The sequence below is a fragment of the Convolutriloba macropyga genome, chromosome 11 (assembly GCF_964194025.1).
Source record: "Convolutriloba macropyga chromosome 11, txConMacr16.3, whole genome shotgun sequence".
Lineage (NCBI taxonomy): Eukaryota > Metazoa > Xenacoelomorpha > Acoela > Convolutidae > Convolutriloba > Convolutriloba macropyga.
In genome coordinates this window covers 36,930,651-36,955,024 of record NC_134478.1, presented here as the reverse complement: position 1 = coordinate 36,955,024, position 24,374 = coordinate 36,930,651, and the positions used below count along the sequence as shown (strand labels likewise).

Here is a 24,374-nt window from a genome sequence, read left to right as displayed (position 1 = left end):
GCAATGCCCATGGGTTTCAATGACATCGAAATGTTCGAAACACTTAACGACGTAGAGGTTAACAGTTTTAGACTTGAAAACCGAGATTTATTTTCAATGCGAGTGTCCAAGAAGTCTACCTCAAGTCTCACTCTTGAAATACTTCTTCTTTATGAGAGTTACAAACATCACTACGTTCTTATTAAGGACTTAACCAGGTTCTTCTGTTTTATCAAGAACATAAAGTTCAGGTCAACTCTACACCTCTGCCGGAACTGTCTTTATTTGTGTCACAAAGATGTTAAACAATTTAAAGATCATGTTGAAGTTTGCGGTAACAATCCATCAGCTGTTATTCGCATGCCAACAACCAGCAACAATTTATACAAATTCAACAATTGGTCTGCAACCTGGTTTGCTCCGCTGGTTATCTATTTCGATTTCGAATCCATTTTCAAGCCCGTAGCGTCCTTCCCAGCTAGATCAGAGAGTGCATCAACCCTATCATTTGAAATACACGAACCATGTGGATTTGCGATAGCAGTCATAGAACATGGTAATCCGCAGCACAAATTCAGCCATTTGGACAGCTCAGTCAATTGGATGCAAATATTTGTGCAAATGATTCATAAGCTTGCTAATGATATACACGAGCAGAAACGCAAGTACCCGTTCTATCGCGGTGACCGCTCAACTCTTCAGAAGAATGAACCTCTGGAGAACGAGGAAAAGGACCTAGATCATTGTCATTTTACCGGCAACTTTCTTGGATAAGCTCATCGTCAAGGCAACAGAGCGAGGAGAAATCCCAATTTTATTCCCGTTATTGGGCATAATATTCAAAATTATGATCCGCATCACATCTGTTTAAGTCTTCAAGAATGCGAACCCACAACAGCAATCAAGGTGATACCATCCACTGATGAGAAATTTATAACAAATTTGTTAGGAGTGAAAGTGGGCACTTTCGAGACGGCTGAAAAAAAACTTGTACCTATTTACGAGTACTTGCGTTTTGTAGACTCCTACAAAATATTCAGTGGATCGTTAAAAAAATTGGTTAAAATGCTGCCCGATTGGGAATTTGATATGATGGAGTCCATGTTCCTTACTCCTACATGAGCGACAGATCAAAGTTTGCGGATCAAGAGTTGCCTCCACTTGAGATGTGGAAGAACACTTTGGATAATGGGAAAATAACAATTAGCAGCCAGGAATTGGAAAAAGCAAAACATATGTGGGAGATATTCGAATGTAGAACTATGCAGGATTGTCACGATTGCTATCTGAAGTTGGATGTTGCGTTGCTTGCGTGATGCTCAGAGTACTGTCGAATACTGAGCTACCAAACCTACAAGTTAGAGGTAGCCCAATTCTTTACAGCTCCAAATATGACAAAGGACGCTGCAGTGAGAATTACCAAAGCACGTGTGGAGTTAATGACGGAACCGGGACACTTACACATGATCGGGCCATCAGTGAGGGGCCGCATGACTGCAGTATTTGAGAAGGGATACTTCAAAGCAAATAATCGATATTTTCCAGGGTTCAAGCCTGAAGAGCCATCTACGTTTGGATTTAGCGTAGACGCTAATAATTTATACGGCGGTGTAATGCAAGAAGAATTTCTCCTCATAGGCAACTTCCGATTTGCAAATGAAGTTTCGATCAGTGAAATTTTGAATATGCCAACAAATTCGACCATTGGGTACTTCGTTGAGGTGGACCTTGAAAACCCGGCAAGCATTCACGACCAACATAAAGATTCTCCCATTGCGTCCGTGAAGGAAATAATGTTAGATGCCTGGCTAAGCGAATTCCAAATCGACATAAAAGAGCGGTTCAATATACCCCAGGCAAAGGTTTCCAAATTGCTGCAGACAATGTATGACAAGAAGCATTTTGTTTTGCACTTCAAGTTACTACAGCTATACGTTCAACTTGGAATGCGCATTACTAAGCTGCACCGCGTGCTACAATTCAATCAAGAACAATGGCTGAAACCCTACATTACTCTTAACAGTAATATGCGCAAGAGTGCAACAAATAAGTTCCCGCAAAACTACTACAGACTAATGAATAATTCGGTGTATTGGAAAACCGTAGAATCCAAAAGGCGCCGCTTGAAAGCAGAAATAACTCGCAATGCTGAAAGAGCCAAAAATGTAGTGTCCAGATTCGAGTTTGAAAGATTCAAAATTTTTGGGGAAAACAAGGCGGCACTGTGCTCGAAGCCGAAAATAATAAACTGGAACACACCATTAAATGTTGGTGCAAGCGTTCTCGACCTATCAAAATTTTACATGTACAGATTCCACTATTATCTTATGCGGGCTAATTTCTCCTGTCGATTGCTCTTTTCAGATATGAACAGTCTGCTTTACAAGGTGTAGGCAGACGATTTATATTACAAACTGGAAAAACAAACCCAGGATGTGAGAAATGAGTTTGACTTTTCTTCTTACCCTGATGGTCATGCACTCCATAATAATACAAATAAGTGCAAAGTCTTGAAGTTGAAAGATAAATTTAGTGGGGGCATTATTTCGGAATTCATCTGCCTCAAACCCAAAAGGTATTCTATAACTTCTAAGGGTTAGTATTATTATTTTTTTCACGCAGAAAACTAACAATGTAACCTCTAGACAAAACCTTTAAATTTCAAGTTAATAAAGTTTAACTCTTTCAGGTTGTCGTAAGCTGTCAGCAAAAGGCGTCACCAAAGCGGCAGAAAGGCTGCTGACCCATGAATTGTATGAAGATACGCTGTTATCGTCAAAACCAATACGAACACTTAACACCAGAATAACCTCGGAAAATCAGGTCTTGAAAACATTAACAGCGAATAAAGTTTCACTCTCTGCTTCTGATAATAAGCGGTACACTTGTTCCGACGGTTTATCAACCCTTCAATTCGGGCATTATTCATTACAATCATATGTAGAGAGCAATGGGGATAGTGATTCACTAAGTTGGTTCGATCCCAATCAATCGGGCAGTCAAATAAATTTGGATTTTAGCGGAGAGAATCTTAGCGAACTGTTCAAAGAGAGCCAAGTTGATTGGGACTTTGAAAGTAATGCATTACTACCCCCTGCTAAAAGAATGCGCAAGCACTGCAGTGAGAGATTAAATCAACTACTGGACAACGCCAGTAACTATTCGCCGCCCGATCTTCGACTGATTAATGCAAGCAATATCAAAGACGAAGACATCCCCGATGACCAAATAGTTGATTTTTATAGAGCTAGCAGCTCAGAAGAGGAGCAAAGTGTTTGCTCTCTGATTGATTATGAAGCCAGTGAAAGTAGCGGCGAACAGTAGTTTCAACGTAAAACTCCATTTCTAATGTTTTTATACAGAGTTTTTTGTGTGTTGATTTCAGTTGAAATAGAGTTTATTTTGTTTGGTGTGCTGCTTTCAATTTGAAAGGCCTTAATTCAGATTTTAATAACAGTTCAATTTATACGAAACTAATTTTAGCCTGAGTTCACTATACGGGCGGCCAAATTAGAAAGAATAGAGCGGCGGTTATACATGTATATCCCCACTCAGGATTATACCCTATTATCACATGGTTAAGGATCATTCCATATTATCCCCATGCAAATCTATACCCTATTATCATGCATAGGATTTATACCCTGTTATCCCCATGGCATGATCACCCTCCCTTTCCTAGTGCGCTATATGAATACTACTGACACCTGTGTCGCCTCCGTCGGTAGCTTGGTGTAACTTAGAGAAGCTAGTTAAAGCTTAATTGAGGGTCATGAGCGGGGTGGGGGTTGAGGTGAGTTAAGAGAGGGGACGGAGTAGACGACGCGTAAAAGGACCAACATGTTGTTCATAGTTAATACAAAGTAGTTTGAAATCAAATCGATTAGTTTGAGATCGAATCAAAACTACTATTTAATTTTGCCTCATGGTTGCGCTGTGTGAAATGATGAACTTAGAAATTCTTTTTATCAGTAAAAACATAATTATAAATTTTTAATTTCGATTCTATCTGCAGACTGAAAAAAGTAGCCCTGATGAAGTAAGCTTAAAGGTAACATCAGCAACAATATAAATATCTTTTTGTTCTTGATTTGATCATTAATTTTTGTTCCGACCCCTCTTGAGGGGGAGAAACTATATACTCAAATGGGTTTTTTTTGTTCGCCGATGGATATATTTATCGTGGAGAGTTGAGACTGGTATCCTATGAAATATGGAATTATTAATTTTTTTTTCATTTTTGGTTTTTACAGGGAGTTATCGAGGTTTAAACTTCTGAGAAAAGTAGAGTGAATTCCGTTGTTTTCATTCACATTTTCCGGAATTTTTGCCTAAATTTCCGTCAATTTTGCTAAAATTTGTGAAAATTGTTAAAAATAGAGTTGTTTATTTTATTGTTAATGACAAAAATGTATTGTTGATTATTTGGATATAATTTTTTTTGTCAAAAATTCGGGCTAAATATTTCAAAAATCAGCCTTTTTCATCAAAAACAAAACGTAATAAGCTTCTTTAGTCAACTTTGATTAAAATTGCCGGAAGTACAACCCCAAAAATCACTAATACAATCCTTGTAGAATCAAAAGGCGGCCACGCCTACTTCAACTTCTGTTGATAGCGCTTTGTAATTAAAAATTTGCTGTTTTTTGCTAATTTCACTCTTTGATTATCAAAAACGCAGAATATCTTTTTGAGTTTTCAACTAACAAATTATCTATACCTATAACATTCAAACAATTAAGTTTTCCTAATGGCTATCAGCATTAACAGGGCTTGTTTTGGAGCGATCTAGGACTGTTACAATACAAAAAGAATTAAGATTGTAATTAGTCGGTCTTTTTAAAAAAAACTGGTCTTTATTATATTAATTAAAGAACAGAACATATCAAATCAAAGCTCATGAGTGATAGGTCTAATTGGCTTTCCAAACAGCGCTGGGCTAATTCATTTAGTTTTCTACTTGAACGCTTATGGTCGTTTTGAGTTTTAAAAATAATTGGTTTTTAAATAAAAAATTGCTTAATGAACTTTTTCTTTATTTTGTTTTTTTTTTAATTTGGTGAACTTGTAGCTCAGTGTTAGCAAAGAAACAATGCTTCTTCTTTCTACTGATTTAAACTTTTTTCTCTTGCGGTTTTAAGTCTTAAGTTATTGTTTTCTGTCATCGATACTACTAGATTTCAGATCTTTTTTTAATTTTTAGATGTTTGCCAGTCTTTCACGTTTTATAGTTTTTTCACATTATCACATTTTTGCAGTTCTCATATCAAGTCATTGGCGTTAAAAAAAATACAAACTGAACAAATTAAAATCTTGAATGATATAGACTATTGTTTTAAGGGCTTCGACACTTCTTTCTTGAAGAAGTTAATTGATTTTTTTCAATTTTGTCTTTAACTGTCGTTTTCACTTTGTCATTTTTGTCGAATGAAATTCTCTGTATAAGGAGAGGTTTCATTGACTTTTCCAAGAAATACAGACGAGCCGATATTCTGATATTAGTAGATAGCTGATGGCTTTCATGACATTGAATACAATTATTTTCCAAAACAAAAAAAAACTTTTTAACTTCGCAATTTTTTTCTTTTATTGTCTTTTTGTTACCTAGTCTCGTTAATTACAGGTCAAAACTGACATTGTTGGTGTCAAATGATGGTGTCAAAATGGATTGGTGTCACAAAAGCTAATATTTTTCAAGAATTCGTCAGGACTTTACTGGCTTCGACACCGGTTTTTCACAAAAAAAGGTAAAAAAAATTTGATTTTTGTCATATTTGACGTCATTTTTGTAGACCCAAGACATATTCTGATTTATTGCAGGTCTTAAGGGCTTCGTTTAGACGTAAAAAACGAACCTCTTCAGTTTTTTTTCTGTAATAATGGCTTTCATTACTTTGGAAGTAATTTTATTTCGAAAAAAAAATCAAAAGTTTTACTTACTTTTGCCTTTTTTCTTTTTTGTCTACTTGTTACCTAGTCTCAATAATAAAAAGCCACATAATACATTATTGGCGTTTGAAGAAGGCGCAATCAAACATATTTTCAGGGCCAAAATATGGCTTTACAGCTTCGACAGCGTTTTTGGCAAGTTTTAATTGAATTTTTGTTTTATGTTTTTTATTGTCATTTTTAATTGCATAAAAAATTGAATAAAGACAGGCCTGAAGGCCGTTCTACAGAAGCATTGATAATTGTAAGCGTATGGGTTGTTTTACTTGATTTCTAATGGTTTTCATTACTTTAAAACTAATTGTTTTTAAAAAAAATACGCGAATTTTTTAACTTTACTGTTTTTGTTCATTTGGGTCTAATTGTTACAAAACCTTACTATGAACTGGTCCCATAACATTTCCGGGGAATTACAAGTTGTTTTGTTTTGTTTCAGTTTTATCTGACGCTGCGTTGACTTTGTTATTATGTTTTGTTTTTTAAAACGGACAAAGTTTTTGATGTAATTAATGTTTGTTGTTGTTGTTTGATTTTGCTGTTCGTCTTAACTCGCTTTCTTTATATTGCCATATCTCATCAATCTAATGCGTTATTTTTTACTCAATTGAGATATTTGCTTTGGAGGCTATCTTTTCGTTCATGCACTGTTTTTTGAAAAATTATTTGGGCTTTTTTGTTTGGTTTTTGGGATTCCCCAAAAAAAACTTTTGGGTTTTTGCTATTTGTTCTTCATTTGGTAGACAATTATGCCAAAGTGTGGATGAGTGGGGTCAGAATCTTATGTGCAATCGAACATTACCGAGCCGCCATTACAATTTAATTGAAACAATAAACAAATGATCATGTGTTAATGTTTTCAACTCGTAAAAAGATGGCTTAAAATTACTAAATTGTAAAACAGATTAAAACAGAGTCAAGTTCATCACGTTTTAAGTTTTTGTTTGATCAAAATTTTGCTCTGCATACAATTTCAAATCTTAGCCGGGCATTTTTTCAACTTGCTGGAGTGTCAAATAGTGATTGTATTTAATCGCCTTATTTAGCACTCTGTCACAACTTCACCATTATGTTTACACTTTTCCCTTATGTCATCATCATCTCTTCGAAAAAAAGTATTGACAAGTTTTCACTTCCTTTTGCATGTGTCGCCTGTTAGAAATGGTGACACTTAAAATTGCTTGTATTATTGTTTTGCCTAACAAAAAGAATGATTTTATCCTATGGCAGTTGAGACACCGGTAAAAAATAAATTGAAAGGTATTTGGTGGGAAACCGAGAGAAAGAAGATTATTATGGGGAAACAGACGGAGGTTTTTTGTTATCAAATGTACTATGAAATCGGAGTGGTGACCATTTTTGGTAGCCAGCTACAGCTCAGAGAGGCTAAATTCGGATTTATTCAGAGTGGCGAGCGGTGTCAGGGGTGAGGTAAGCGAATGGAAGAGTGGTAAAGATGGATTGGTGGTTCAAAAAACCAATCCTTACACCATGAGTCTTCTCCACAGTTTTTGGGGGAATCGCATTCTTTGAAACTGGTAAAGTGTAGGGTTTCAATGTAAGTGTTCAACAACTTAATGACCCCTAGGAAAAGTGGCATGATGAAAAGAAAAAAATATCCGGTGAAAATTTGGTAGTAGGATAAACCACATAAAAAAGTGACCATCAGGAACATTCTAACTGCTGCAAACTTTGTTAGAGAGCAATTAAAAAGGACGATTCATTGCATGTGCCTCTTGGTTGCGCTGTGTCAAACCATATATCTATTAATCTGATTCAATGTGAATATTTTATAATTTTTTAACTTCAATTGGAGATTACTGAGAAATTTAAGCTCCGATAGGAGATCAAAATAAACTGGAAGCTAACACAAGCAACAAAAAAATGTCATTATTATAATTGTAATTGAAAACAATTCCTTTGCAGAATTGGTCGTGAATTATTTTTGAGTTTTTAAACATTTTGGTTCCAAATTAAATGCAACAAAAAGCAGTTCTGATCATGTCTTCAACTTTTCACATTAAAAAAATAGCCTGAAGTGACCAAATTATATGAAAGAAAAAATAAATCATGTTTTAAGTTTTGTTTGATCACAATTTTGCACTATCCAAATACAAATCAGAGCCGCACGTTTTTTCCACTGCCTGGCGTGTTGAATCATGGCACAATTTAAAGCAATTTGGCACCATTTCACCGTTATGCGCACAGTTTTACCTCATGCCAACTTCGTCTCTAGAGTGTCTGATCAAAACCATTTTTGGTTGGGGATCACACGGTTCATAATTCTAACCCCCTCTCCTATTTGATAATAGTCGCGCAGTTTCTGATCATCGCCGTTTACAAGTCACAGTTCTGAATTTTCTTATGATACTGTACAATAGAAACACGAAGACGCTTTCTCAAATTATTTTGCATTTTTTTTTAAATTAACTCACACAAATTTAAATCATGGCGAATTTGTCTAGACTACACGATTCATATCTGCTCACCCCGTGAGGAAACCCAAGGATTATACTGTTAACGTTTTAATGCCTAACCTAGTGAGCGTCTCGTACTCAATGACCCCCTTGGAATATGTCCACTGCATTACCCTCCCATCATGACCCACAGTCACCAACTTCTCCTGTCTCGCTGCCACCCCACCCCCTCCTCTAACCCCTCCCAATCCCCCTGCAACCACTCCTGCTCCTTCTCCCTGTCCCACCCTGTCTCCCCCAGAAGAAGCTGCCTGTTCGAATGCACTCTTCCTCATCCACAACACGTGCCACACATGAGAGGAATGTCTGTCATCCTGCAATCAATTCCCACTCCAACGAAACTTGAAATATCTTGATAAAATTGTGACGAAATCTTAATGAAATGTAGATAAAATGTGATGAGATCATGACGAGATTTTAATTAGACTTTGATGACATTTCGATAAGATCTTGATGATCTATAGATTTAAAATCTGGGTGAGATATTGATGAAATCATAAAAGATCTTAATCAGATATCGACAATTTTCTCTGGAATTTTTTTACGATAAGTTTGAACTCAGATTTAGGTTTGTCTTTTAAGAGCTAAGGTGTTCGCCAGCACACCCTTAAATGTATCAACTATGTCTTTTGCGTTATCTGTTCTAAAGGTCTACCTTAGACTGTAGTTCAAAAAATGACTTTCCACGCAATGAAAATTGTTTTAATCACGAGATTTTTATTGAGTGATAATTCACTAACTTTGTGCAGTATTTCAACAGTGATGGTGAGTTCTATCTAATCAGAAGAACAAGAACCGACTAACACTGGACAAATTGTTCTCGAAGTACAGATGGGGCAATTTAAACAAGAGGGAAGTTAAGACTAGAAATTTTTTAAGAGTGTGAAAAAATTCATAAAAGAGATGTAATCTCCTACCTCTGGCGTAACAAACTGAACTTTGACCACTCGGCTATCAGGGCCCTATTCCATCTTATCTTACAGTTGCTTTTTGTTTAGTAACATACTTAATTTCCAAATAAGGGCAACTTAGGTCACGCAAAAATCAAGATGTCAAATGTGAAAAAGTCACTCGAGAAGTGCCCTCGAAAGAATGTTCTAGAATAAAACGTAAGTGCAAATTTAGACACATACGCTTAAAATAATTGCTCCTTCAAACTTCGCTCGAGAGCAATCAACAAACTATGCATACCAGATCGCAAAAAATGCACTGCTTTTTTCATCCAATTTTTGTCAAATTTATAGGAAATTCTGATGTTGCAAATTATTGTTAAATGAATCAGAACTATACTTTGCCTATTCAACTAAAACAAACACAAAAATATTTGCAGACTCAACCAAAAACGTGCACAACAAATTTGCAATCCTAAAAGCGTTTTGCAATCCTAAGAAATCCTAAAAAAGGTAAAAGTTTCTGCCTTCATTTTACTCAATAAATAAAAAAACTTTTTAACCACAAACTTGTTCTGCATCTCGATTTATAATAATAGGCATAATAAAATAAGATTGTAGGATCGAATTTTAAATTCAGACTACAATAAAGTGCAAATAAGCTCGACAAAGCCCTTTAACCATGAGTTAATAAGTTTCAAGTGACTTGTGCATTGTTCAACATTCAATTGTTGTAGAAACACAATTTACACCGCAAATTGGTGCCTTGTTTTTTGCAGTCCATCGCGGGTTTATATAGAGTTTGCTTTAACCAGGTTTTCTATTTTATCTGATTGAACAAAACTTAACCGACTAACGTCGGAAGAATTGCACTCGAACGACGGCAAGCAATTGGCTTCGTCAGTAGCTAGCTACGGTTTAGTTAGTGAGGCTAGCTTTAGCTAAATTGAAGGAGGGACGTTAGGTGATTGCAGCAGGAGGGGATTGATTGGGGCAACAGTGAGGCCGGGGGTGTCTTTGGCTGTACGGTGCCACGTGGTTAAGCCGTCAACTTAGTTGAGTTGCTTGAAATTGTGAATGAGAGAGAATTTCAAATCACGCAAAACACAAAAAGTCAAGTTACTTGAAAAATCAAATAGCGGTCAATCGAACATTTTGCATAAAAAAGAAACACACAAGTTTACAATAATTGCTTCTCTTCGAGAGCAATTAAACGTCAGTTTGGTCTGCCAAAAACAGGCCTCACAAAAGTACTTGAAACCCGCTGGACTCAAATGACAAATAACAGCAACACAGTGCGTTTGAGAATTCTGTTACAATCTCAGAAACAAAAAAAAATCATATATGGTCTCTTGCAACCCATAAAAATGAAAATGTTACCTCACCATTATTGAAGAATTCTAATTGCCTTACCAAGTGAGAGATCAAACATGTTCATGATTCGGATCATATATAACTTAAGCATAACAAACAACCATTGGATGAATTCCTTTTGACTCGAAATGCAATTTACTCTAGATAAGCTTCAAAAAAACCTTGCAATCATGATTTTTCGCGTTTCGAGATTTTTTTTTAGAAGTTCAATTTTAGTTTTATAACAAATAAAAACTGCACATCGCATTAATTCCTTGGATTTTGTATCTCGCTTATCCAGAATAATTATTTTATCTCATTTATCCGAACAAAGTGTAAATCAAATGTTATAGATTTGTGGGAATTAAGTTGTTCGTCACAATATTTCATCACTTGTCTACTTTAACAACATCCTACCTAACCACGTGTTTAGTAATAAAAGTAACGACCAGCAGTGTTTGTAATTTTCTTATGTCTTTTTATTGTTCTCTGATTAAGTTTTCAAAAAAAAACTCCAAATGTATCATAGACCATTCATTAATGTGACCTACTGAATTTTTGCGTGGATGCAGCAGTACTGACCTTGAGCGTAGAGTCAAGTGTACTCTGTAGGCCCATGTTCTGATTTGTATCTAAACAGAAATCAATTAAGATAACAAGCCAAAAAAATACCCATTGAGTGGGCAATTGTCCAATTTTATCGGTTTTTGTCTCGATCGTCTGTTCATGGACAGATTTGATCTGGATCCGCCTCTTATTGGGTAAATATGAATTAGGATTTCAGCCTGTGTTACGCAATTTTTCTCAAAAAATCAGTTATCTGTGGAAAATAAATTTTAAAGTCAATTATACCTCCGCAGAAAAGCAATCGGATGTTTAATCAGTGAGACTAATTCATAAAATAGTGTGAAGAACAAAATTTCGGGAAAATTAATATACAGCTACAAAGTAAAAAAAAGAAAAAATAACGTTAAGGTATCAACTAGAAACATTTAATACTGTTATTTACCATTAATTAAAGAGATGATAGCACGTGTCAGTTATGAGCATAAGAAAAAAAACTTAAGAAAACAAAAAAGGTAAATTTTGAAAATCTTTAAAATTTAAACTAAAGAGACCTTCAATTATCGGTTGAAAAAAATGATTAAGGTTAACCGTTGATTTTCCCAGATAAATAATGGGGCTCTTAATCTATGAGACCAATAGGTCTAAGTCAAATCGTAGCAGAGCTAGAAAAACATCAAAAACGTTTAAAAAAAAACAAATATCTAATGAAAATGCGGTTTTAATGTCCTAAAAACAGCAAAACTATCAACTGACAACATCAATAAGGAACAAAAAAGGGGTGGATGTAGAAATTTAGCAACGGCAATATTGATTTTCTGAGGAGCATCAAATTTATAAAAAATATTTATCATCAGGTATTTCTCAGCGCGATCAAACTTGGTAGGGATTTTGTGCATACCACGGGGCCAGTTCCATCGTTGTCATTTTTGGGAATCTGTTTTATAGATTCTATGGGGGACTTTAATTTTCCAAGTTAAGCTAATTTTTTGGGTTGAGTGGTTGACCGATTGATTATTGGATAGTGTTTTATAAGTCTGATACTGCTTTGTTTTAGTTTGAATAAATTGAGTAGAATTCAGCAATGTATAAAGAGCTGTTCAGGTTAACTGTTCATTTGAAGTCAAAACAAAGTTTACGTAGGAAAGGCATTGCTAAAGTAGTCCATAATGTGAAGTGAACAGATTCTTTTGTTGAACTTTCTTGTACGTTGTTGCTTAAATAGTTATTAAGGAGTAGAACAACAACATTACCAAAACGGTACCATAACAGAGCTGTAGCTTAGGAGTTGACCTGTAGAGAATTTGTGATAACAAAAACTTTGTTGAGAGAGTGGAATTGAGTTAATAAAACAAGAACATAGGTTTGCTCGATTGGAAATCAGAACACCAGAGAACACCGAAGTTAGATCAATCGGCTTAATTGAGAGCTATTTGGAGTAATTCCTGTGCTGAGAAGTTCTGTTGTGATAAAGAATAGTAGCTCTTTAGCTGTGAATTTGGTTACAAATTACCAGGTGTGAACAATCTCTTATATTAAAACTCGGGTTGAAATTTGATTTAAATTTGTCATCTTTTAAATTTCTTGTTTATTCATTTAATGTTATTTGATTACCGGGATCAATTCATTATTCCAACTAGAGTTTCTTACCGCCAACAAGAGCAGCCTGGGGACAAAAGAAACCTCCAGTAGAAGTCCGAGAGCCATCAAAATACCCTTTTCAATTTGTTAGAAATTTGGGCGCTAGTCTGTCTCCAGCTAGTAAAACTGAGCAATGTACAAAAATTTACAGTGGCGCTCCTGGGTGGGCTTTCAAGAGATTTCTTGACCGTTGGAGTAGATTGGTGGCTGCTGTGGTTGTAGTTGGAAGATGGACTTTGCAATTTCGAATAACAAGAGAGTTAAGAAGAGTTGACTTGTGCGGCGACGAGTGAAGAATAAAGAAAAACCCGTCAACGGTGTCAAGTTGGAGCTTGACTGAGAGGGAGAGAAAGAGAGAGAGAGAGTGCGAGTGCGCAGAGCAGTTTTCAGTTGAGTTGGAGCTCGACTGTTGGTATTGTTCCGGCTAAACTTCTCCTGGGAGTAGAAGATTGAGAGACTAAGATTAGACTGACTCAAGAGCGTAAGTTGCGTGAGGCTGAGTTTATGCAGAGAATTTTGTAGAGTATCGGATTTCCTAGCGAAGGTTTTTACAGGGTCTTGGCCCATAACAAGAGATTTTTGAGGCAAGGTAGAGAGACGTGAGAAATAGTTGTAGTCTAAATTGAAAGAGGGAGAGAGAGAGAACAAGTTCAGTAAAACTGTCCCTGTTATTATTTGGTTCTTGTTGAGGAAAGAAGGACAGTTCAGAGTATCGAAAGTTTAAAACAGGAAATTGGTAAGCTGGTTTTTGGCAAGTGAGGGTTTTGAGTGTAAGGTTTGTGAATATAGAGTAGAAAGAGAGAAAGAGAGAGAGAGAGAGAGAGAGAGAGAAAGAGACTGAGAAGGCCAAAGATTTCCTTCGGTTTTTGTTTTCTTTCCATACCAGAGAAACACAAATTGGAGAGTATAATTCTGAGAGATGCAACAAAGAGAAGCTTGCAAAGGATGACAGTGTTGGTTTAACAGCAGCAACACTTTAGCGTAGATTGGAAAATCAGATTAAGTCAGCTAAGAGGAAAAGTTGTTGATGATAGGAGAAGAGGATTTGGCTATAGCAGAAGTGAGAAGCTAAATGATCTTTTCAGACAGAGAGGACTGTGAAAACGAGTGGAAAGAGTTAGGGCTGAGGAACACCACGAGTAAGTAGAGGAAAAACAAAAAAGGTACATAATTTTTTAGTATCATGAATAGGAGTGCGTTCCCATTTGTAGAGTATTTTGCGTAGGAAAAATTCCCGAATTGGGAGGATTGGAGAATGTTCTACCATGACGTTGTATTGTGACGTTGTTCAACACAAATGAGTGAGGATCAAGCAATGTGTCAATGATTTCTCTATTGAGAGCGTGGGCGTTGCGAGCGGTTTCGGACTTACTCTACAGATTCTGGTTGTCGGAAACTGGTGTAGTGACAATGTCGTTAGAACAATAATTTGACATCCTTGAGAGAAAACTATTATTAAGTAGGGAAGAAAACTGCGATCGTACGGACATTATTAGAAGTAAGGGAAGAAATGTAAAGGAAGAAAAATTGGAAAGTGAGAATGGCCAAGCACAAAGCAGGATGAACGACTCCCTAAGCGAGAACTCAGAGGAAAATTTTGATCATAGTGGAGTTGGTTCGGAATTAGTGAGAACAGTATGCAGTAACCAAGATGAAGCAATGAAGGAATGAAGCAAAACTTAATAGATCTGCAGCAATTGAGTGGGGAGAAAGCAGTACAATTAGGTCTGAGTATGTTGGGAGAAGTAAACAGGGAAAAGCAAGTAGGTTTTATGTATCGGAAGGATCAAAGAACCAAACAAGAAATAATTCTGATCACTGGTGAGTGGCTCGAGAAAAACATTGCTTCTAAAGAGTTCGAAAAATGGTCGTTTAAAAATTTTATTAAAGGAGCGTGTAGAGGGAAGAAAGGCTAGTAAAAGAGTTGAACAATGCAAAAAGTTTGATGAAAAAAGAATTGGGGGATAGAGAGTTAGAGTCACATGTTGAAAAGGAAGGGGATGAACGGCAGCGCTGTGAGACGCTGACGCAGGTTGATACAAAGAGCAGAGAACAGAGAGACTACATGAGGAGAGCAGGGGCAATTCTAGTCAAAGTCGGAGAAAGTAGTCGCACCTGAGGGATTCGAGTACTATTGGGACCGTGCATTAGCAAACGATAGAGGAGATGACCGTCTCTTCTTTAGTGATTTGGACTATGAAGGCAGTGAAGATGAGGAAACTGAGCTTCCTCCTGCGATCTTTGGGTGTGCTCAAGAGACAAGCCTTAAGGATGTACTTCTCATGGCACCTGAGTTGTCCTCTCTAGTAGGGAGCGGTGAAATCGACATGAGAGAAATAGAGTCAATTCAAAAGAATTTTTTGGAATGCATAGCTCAGGAAAAACTTAGAGCTAGTTTGAATGAATCGACACCGTAATTGAAGAAGCCCATGCATAGCTGATAAAAGGGGTTCTGTACATAGTAGAGATGAAGAAGAGTCTTTTCGAAACACAAGTCAGAAGGAAAAAGTAATGATTCCGTTCATTCCGCAAGCGTTAGTTTGGGACCCTGGCGATGTATAGACTCACAAACAAATAGACTTTGAGAAATTTTTAGTCAGGTTCAGTGAAATGATGACTCCGGATGACTGTAAAGGGAAACGGCCAAAACTGTTTGCAGTTATTTATCCATTGTTGGAGACTAATGTTAAAGCATTTGAGTTGCAGGAGAAATTTATTACACAGGAAGCTGCTCATTTTGAGGTCGCAGAGGCATAGTCCAGAGACTCCGAGGTGAAGATGGTCAAGGTAGATCTCGAGTTCTTTGAGGGGTTATGAAGCACTGGGGTACAGCAAGAGTTTTTGAATTGGGTGGAACAGGCAGGTCAACTGCTAACTGGGAAGAGATTTTTGACAATTGCACTTCACTTAAATAGCAAGGGCAACTCGAGGTGACTTCGAGATTTCCCAAGATGTTATGTGACGGGAGACAGCTGTTGTGTTTAAGGTACCAAAGCCAACACATCAAATGAAAAAGCTCATTGGATTTTCAAGCTTGGCCACTGCATATCGACAGAGGAACCTACGCAGAAGTAATGAACAGAGGAACCTACGCACAAATAATGAATAACAGAAACGACTTCAATTACCACGATGGCGAGAAGGGGAACTTTTCAAGGAAAGTTTAAACATGTGGCACCAGCAATCTGGAAGAAACTGGCGATTGGACAAGCGCCGTTAGTTGTTTCCATCGAGGAGAGTACTCCAACTTTAAACGAGTTTGAAAAAGTTGATTTAGAGAAAAAGTTCCAAGTTTTAGGCAGAGCTTGTGATAGTATTGCGCTGTGGGAAGCTGCATCAGATTTCCATCGGTTGATGCTGTATTGACGTCGGTCGTGATGTTGGCGAGCAATTTTCACAGCCTCACTGAATTGATAAATGATAATAGTCAGGTCCAGTGTGGTAAGGAAAAAAAACAGCGAGGTCACGGATAAGCAACGTGGTTTACCGTTCAATGATCAGCTGTCTTTTCAAGCATTGGTTAAAGTGTTTTAAAGTGGTTTTTTCATTGGCAGCTAATTAGAGTTCTTGATGTTACCTATCATGAACAGTTTTCGGAAGATGGAACTTGTCAATGAATCTCCGACTTGAGCAGCAGAATAAAATTCTTCATTGAATAAAATTGTAGAGGAGGATAAGTTGCCACTAAAAGAAGGAAAAAAATGTGAGCGAGAGCAGTCAAGTAGAAACAAATGTTTCAGCAGATGCTATCTAACCAATAGCTCTAAGTGAGACGAAACCGTCGTCGTTGGTTGCTTGTACTAGTAGAGTACCGAGAAGCAATTGTGATTTTGAACACTCAGGCTTAAACAAACGCCCATCACGGACCAAGGTTAGGATCACGTTGATAGGCAGTAATCATGAGCAAACTTTCTCTGGACGACTAATTGTGAAAAAAAGAGAAGTGGCGAATCGAGTGAGAAATTAATTGTGAACCAAAGAAGTTGAGTAACCATTCGCATGGCGGGAAACGGATAAAAAGAAATCAATTCATGGTAAGTAAGCGCTAAAGAAAGAGATTGTGTGGTGTGAATTCGAAGTGGTATGTCAGTAAGTTGGAACAGTTGCGCGAGCAGGAACAAGGAAGCACGCCAGAACCAATTAGAGGGACAGAACTATTAAATCTTAGCAAAGTGAGAGATGTTGATGATGAGAACAGTCCTATTGACCGGAGTGGCCATGGACTGTGTGTAACCACAACCAAGTACTCAGATTTTTGGCTCAAGCTTGCAAGTAAAGTTGGAGGTCTCTTAGAGGAATTGTTGTTTTTCGAGGAGTTTTCCCAGTAGAAGATTAAAGGCAGACGTTTGGAGTCTCACCTGAATTCTGGAAATGAGGAGACAGAGAAATTGAAAGAAGCAAGGAGAGAAGAGTCAAAGACGAAGCAATCTTATTAAAAGAAAGAGATATTGTCAACCATTGGTTTCAATTTGGAGAGGCGTTAAACTGTGTTAGTCAGGGTCAAGGCCCTCGAAAAGAATGTTATCCCTTTTCTTTGAGGTCGTCAAACAATTTATGAAGCAGAAGCGAGGAGTTTGATGCATTGCCTATTGTCTGATCCCCACCTGTTGATAGCACAAGTGATGTAGTCCACAATAGATGGGGAAAATCCAATCAGTAGTCGAATTTCATTATGCGTTGATGGGGTCGGTGGGCGATGTCCACAGCAGAAGGGAGGAGTTCCGTCAAGAGGGATTCTTCTTCAACGGTTGTCCAGACTCGATGTCACAAGGGAGGAAGTGGCTTCAGACAATTCGGAAGGAGAGATGAAGCAGATTGAAGCTGATGAGGAGATAGTGCTTGAGGGGAGGAACTGCAGATGTGAGGAGGCGGCCCAATGAGGAGAAGGGAGGACAACCTTTCAAGCATCGAAGGAAGAAAAATTTTAAAAGAGTACAGTCGGTATCGTATTCTTCAGCACGATAGCTTCTTTTTTATTTTTGTGTGTGTCAAAATAGTTTCTGTGTCTAATCATTGGTTGTTCGAGGGCTAAAGATAGTCCAAAAATTCGGTTAATGGCGTTAAGTTTGTTTATGTGGCGCACTAATTGCTTGATATTGTTATCCCAACTCTTACTGGTAGAGGGTGCATAGAGTATCAGTGAATAAACAGAGAAATATGGTTTGTGAAAATTAGGTTGAGCTCAATAGTTGCATAGTTTATAACATGAACTTCGTGATACGCCTAGACAGGTGAGTTGAACCAATTTAATTGAAATGATAGTTTCTAAATTGTTCACGCTTTCGAGTTTTCGGTGACATGGCCGGGGTAAATGCTGAAAAGATTTGATTGTTCAACTAACCAGTTATTGTGTAGATAAGACGCAACGGAAAGTGGCACTGAGTTACCTCTATATTAGTTGTTATAAGTGTTTTATCTGTAAACGGATATAACTTTTTTTTGTGCATTCCTTTTTGTAGTTTTAGCTATATTTGTCCACTTGAATTCATTTCCTGTAATAATGACAAACGTTCAAGAACAATATGTTGATGTACTATTAATATTCATTTGTAGAAAGCGATGATTCACAAGTTGGCCAACTGGACCCAGTTTAAGTGAATAGGTCTGTTGTGATGTGATGTGGAAATTATAATGGAAAAAGTAAACTGTGTTTACAACGAAATCGACCGACAATCGGAAAATAATACCTAGAATAAACCGGCGAAACATCATTAGGGTGAAACAAGGTTGGAGAATTAGTTCAACCATATTTTAGCAATTATTCCGGAGAATAATAGTCTAGAAGGGAGGAGTGTAGAATTTGGGAAATTCTATTTTTAAAACAAGTGTCGCACTTAAAAGTGATAGAACTTGAATTTCGAAAGTCAGCTTCATACAAATTGGTAGTAAGACTATTTGGCCTGCGATTCAACGCCATTTTGCGAATCGGATATATACGGAACAAAAATGTGTGGACGTACAATTTGAGCAGCGGCAATTTTAAATTTCTAAGAGGCACCCAAATTTATAAAATTTGTTTTTCATCAGGTATTTACTTCGGTGTGATCAAACTTGGTAGCGATTTAGTGCATACCACGGGGCAAGCTCCAGTGTTGTTAATTTTGATGATCTGTTTTACAGATACTATGCGGGGATTTTAAACTTCCAGATAAGTCTAATTTATGGGGTTGAGTGGTTGACCGATTGATTAATTGTTAGCGTCATAAGTCTAATACTGTTTCGTTTCAGTTTGAATAGCTTGAGTAGAGGTCAGCAATGTATAAAAGAGGTGTTGAGGTCATTCAATTCTTCATTTGAAGTCATAACAAACTTTACGTAGGAAAGGCATATCTAATGATGTGGTCCATAATGCGAAGTGAATTAATTCTTTTGTTGAACTTTCTTGTACGTTGTTGTTTGATTAGTTGCTAAGGAGTAGCACAAAGACATTACCGAAACAGTACCATAACAGAGCTGTAGCTTAGGAGATGATCTGTAGAGAAGTTGTGATAACGAAAACATTGTTGAGATTTGATTTGATTTGATAAAACCAGAACACCGGTGTGCGCTTTTGTGGAAATCAGAACACCAGAGAACACCGAAGAACCGCAGTTAGATCAAGGGGCTTAATTGAGAGTTATTTGGAGTGTTCATCTTGTGGTGAGAAGTTCTGTTGTGATAGAGAATAGTTGCTCTTTAGTTGTGAATTTGGTTACAAATTTAAAGTTGTGAACAATTTTTTATAAAACTCCGGTTGAAATTTGATTTAAATTTGTCATCTGTTACATTTCTTTTTCATTCATTTAATGTTACTTGATTGCGCGAACCAATTCAATATTCCAACTAGAGTTTTTTACAGCCGACGAGAGCAGCGTGGGGACAAAAGAATCTTCCAATAGAAGTCTGAGAGCCATCATAACACCCGTTTCAATTTGTTAGAGTTTTGGGTGCTAGTCAAATTTCTACAAAATCAAAAAATTGAAAATGTGCTCTATCAGATTTCTTTTTATCAATTTTGGTAGCTATGAAGTCAAAAATAAGCAAAACCAAATTTTCGTCACCAGAAACGAAAATTTGCTCTCGAAATAAACCAAAAACCCATTCAAACACAACAATAACCTGTCATATTCTCCCCTATTTTGTAAACAAAATTTTCAATTTTCAGCTTCAGCGAAAATAATCTAATACCTATGATCAATTATAAATATTTATACAAAGATCTAATTGAAGGAAAACTATAGGAGCCGAGGTCCCCAACCAGGGCATTTCAGAACTTGCACGTGTATGTCTCAAATACAAATGCTATACCTGTTGTGTTATCATGAGCCGCCATTTTCTTGTCACTGTGAGCCACACTTTTGCAGCTGGCATCTAACAGAGCCTCTCTGGTGTTATCACTAACATTGTATACATTGATCCGTCCAGACCCAAGACCAATGGCAAGCAAATTTGGCTTGTTCTTGGAGAACCTGCAATTACTTTTGAAATCAAATACCTGAAATCCATTTGCCGATATTCTGTATTCGTTTATTGCAAATAGGGTATGAATATTGTTCTTAAACAACTAAACGCACAATATAGTTATGCATTTGTTTAGCATAGGATTCGTGATATTCTCGAGACTTAATACAACTACAACCAGTGGCAATAGAGGAATATTTTCAAATTCTAGTTCTTTCTGCGTTTGCAGTAATCTCTGTGCTCAGTTTTTTTAGTGTATCTTTTTTTACTGTTTCAGTAAAATACGACTTACACGCTGATTCACACGCACACTAAATAGTTCAAGCAATAAAACCTGAAAAATTGTCGAGTCGAAAACAAAACATCTTACAAAATCTAGTAAAAATTTATATTCTTAAAAGAACCCTACAGGATTGACTTAAATTGTTTTGAACAGGGGTACCCTATATCTTAAATATAACAGAATAGATCCGAATAGATCCAAAAAATCTTTAACCCCGTCGTAGAACTTCCTTTACTCTACCCTGAATTTATACTTCAATTCAAGATAGACATATACAATGGTCATTTTAAGTGCAGATATTTTCGGTGTTTTTCACACGATGTCATAACAGGCATCTTTTCTGTTTGTGCCCCCCCCCCCCCCCCCCCGCACACACACACACACACACACATCCAGCTTAGTAGGTGCATATTACTTTTAACCCCTAATCTCATGTGCTTTATGGTAATATCGTGTTCTGTAACGCGGGCGTAATCATTTGCGGCGGGGGACACCAAAAATTTGAACTTAATTCAAATTACTCATTAGAAAAGTACATTTATTATTAAATGAAAATTGATAGAATTGAATGTGACCAATATTTAGTTGTTTACATTAGGCTGGACGAATTTTAGGTTTGATGCACCCTTATCAGTGTTGCATTGCAGCTTACAAAAATAACATATAAACTCGCCTTTACGTATATTCTTCAATTCCAAAGATACTGCGTAGCAGCCCATACATATTTTCTGTGGTATTTCAATTCAATGCGAATAACTTATTCTTTTCAAGGCATAAGTTGCATTTTAAAATTCCAACTGATGCCGCAAAGAAATTAGAGTTTAATAGTATGAGCTAATTATTACCAACGACTCTAAAATGTTCCAAGTTGATCAATTATTAACTTTGTCAACGAAGCAATTATAAGGATAGTGTGAACAATCTTATTTAAATTAATATCTCTCAATCTGTTCGGTTACGAGCCTTCTTGTTTTTTAATGTTTGGCAACCATGTTCCAGAAGGAACAATGGTTAACTTGATATAGCAATAACGATAAAATAATAGTGACAGGGGTAGTGTTCATTATGTAGTTTAAACGTAGTAAATTTATGCAAGTATTCAACAATATTGCAGTCTCAAAGAAGATAAAAAGACAAATAAATGGCTCCGGTTAGTTATCGACGCCGTTAGTTATCGGTGACTTGTAAGAGAGCCGAAGTGAAAAGAGCCGATTGAAAGATTGTCGAAAATTTATTTAAATTATTAATCGATAAATTTTGCAGCCAATTAAATTGCCTTCTGAAATGAGACTACCAAATTCTCAGCCAATCATAACGGAGTATTTGAGAAATGAAATTTTAATATTTTCTAGTAAAAGAAACTGAAAGCGAAGTAATAAATAATTATCTTCAAATTATAGCGGGCCATGGCCATGCCTTAGCGGCTTATGGGACTTGATATGAAACTAGCACAACCGAATATAAGACCAATTAACCCCCTTAAGTACTTTTCTTGGTAATCAACTAACAATTTAGGGTAATCAAAGGCAACTTTTTGCTTTCGGCTCTTTTTAAATAAAGTCAGGTTTCGGCGCTTTCTAACGTCGGCTCTTTATAACGTCGGCTCTCTTGCACGTATCAGTTATCTACACCCAGTGAATCGAAATTTGATACACCTTGATAAGACATGCATGATCTTGACATCTCACTATATAAAGTTAAGGTAAAATTTAACGGAATTAGGGAAAACTGGTGGTAAGATAAGGTTAAGGTAATGTTTACCTTAACTTCACATCAAATCGAGTTAAGGAAAAAATATCTTAATCTCGTTAAGGTAGAATTACCTTAAATTACTTTGACTTTTTGACTTTTTTTACTTTTTGACATTTTGACTTCTGGATCTTTTCCGCCAGCCCCCCGACCTATAAAGCAGTTATTGTAGAACCCCCAAAATCTAAATTTTTGCGAATTGTAAGTGCGATATTGGCATTTCATTGAGTGTCTGGGTAGGTCAAAGGCACTTTTAGAATAGTTTCCTTAAAAAAATTAAAAATCGAGTCGTTATTGTAGCCGATAAAAACAAAAATGAAATGATACAGAATTTTTTAATGATGCTTACTTTATATGCAACAAATTTTTGTTGAAATATTTTATACTTTCAAACCATAGCTAAGCTAGCTTTTAATAATTGCATATTTTTCGTACATGTTTATGTATAAACTTACTTATTTTTAACAGTATGTTAAACATGAACATGCATAAATGGGGGTGCAAAACTAAGCGGGGATGGGGGGGGGGGTGGGGGGCTAGAAGAAAAGGTCCGACTTTATTGTATTCTCTTCAGGTCCATAAACCCGTTTTTCTTGGTCATGCATCAACAAAACTCTTGCACAACTTGAAATATCTCGCCAAAAAAACTTGAAATACAAAAATTTTATGATAAATCTTGAGAAGATTTTGGTCACATCTTATCAAGATAAACCCAGAAAAATTTTGAAGATCTTTCTTTGATTCCCACGCAAAGATCTTGCAGGCTTAGACAAATTTTATATTTTCATAGTAAGTACAGTGTCAAGCTCCTGGCAAGAGTTACCATGTTTTGGTATGTTTCTTATCGAGGTGTATCAAATTTGGGTTCACCGGGACATGAGAGTTTCTATGATTTTAAACTTAGTGAAATCAGATAGAAAAACAAAAATATTCTGATAAAAAAGGTACTTCACGTATTCAACTGTAAACTTTTTCTTTATTAGTCCTAACCATGAATGATGTCAACATTTTCTTTATGTCTTGTGAGTTTGATCAAAGTTTCACACAAATGACGCAAAAGCGCGCAAATGCTTTAAAGATTGAAAAAATTTATTCGAAAAACTGACTCTTTTCTGCTTTTCTGTGTGAAGAAAGAGTGGGTCCCGCAACCAAACAAAAATTAAAGATAAGACCTAAATTACAATACAAAAAGATGAATAAACTAATAACCTGACCAGAGAAAGTTTGACACATCAGAAAGCACACAAAATCTTGTGATTCTACATCTTTTTGTTACATAATGAGAACAAATGACATTAAAACAACTAGAAAGAACAATATTCCAATAATATTTTAACTGTTGGTGTCTGAGTCTACAAAAATCCCTAGCTAAGAAGAAACCATTAACTTGATAAAAATTTTGACTTATAATGAGGCCGATACTATTAACGTTATTTTGATCAAGAGAAGACAGCAAAAACGGCAAACAAGGATTTCTTTGAAATTTCATCAATGAGACAAAAAACATAAACACATCCAGCTGGAAGTAGAAACAGCTAACGGGGTACTCATATGATTTCCTATCAAACCACTAAGAGTTGTCATTGCAGAGGTTAAGTAATAAGATAAAAAAATTGAAAAAATAGTAACAAAAGCGAGCATAACGAACAAAAAACGTCTTGAAAACAAGCATCTCTTAAGTATTCAAAAACAAAACAAATGACCAGTGGCCCTTAATTGTTTACTAGTAACCGAATGGAGCTATCATTAATGAAACTCTGTGGCAATCCAACACCAAAAACTAAAAAGAATTACAATAGCAAAATCTAATTACAAATACTGGAAATGAAAAACTTTCAAGTCAAAAGAATAATTTTATTTGAAATGATTACACTAAGCAACTTTCAATATGTTTCAAAGAACGAAACTGATTGATATGTCAAAAAGAATAGTTAGTGTGATCAAACCACAAATTTTTCTCAATGTTTCTTGAAAACAATTAGTGACAAAATTACTACTTCGAACTCATTTCTCATCGACAACAAGACGAGATAAAAGGTTGAAGAGACTGTG

At 36.3% G+C, this 24,374-nt stretch overlaps 1 protein-coding gene across 1 annotated transcript in view; it reads right to left on the bottom strand.

Annotated features, from left to right (window-relative positions):
* LOC142349115 (uncharacterized) overlaps nucleotides 1-24,374 on the bottom strand; it is a 630,633-nt gene that overhangs the window by 31,451 nt on the left and 574,808 nt on the right. The window contains exons 17-19 of the mRNA XM_075400527.1: nucleotides 20,138-20,298; nucleotides 11,228-11,277; nucleotides 8,463-8,716 (exon numbers count right to left, since the gene is read on the bottom strand). Coding sequence (XP_075256642.1) covers nucleotides 8,463-8,716; nucleotides 11,228-11,277; nucleotides 20,138-20,298 — 465 coding nt within the window. The remainder of the gene's footprint in view (nucleotides 1-8,462; nucleotides 8,717-11,227; nucleotides 11,278-20,137; nucleotides 20,299-24,374) is intronic.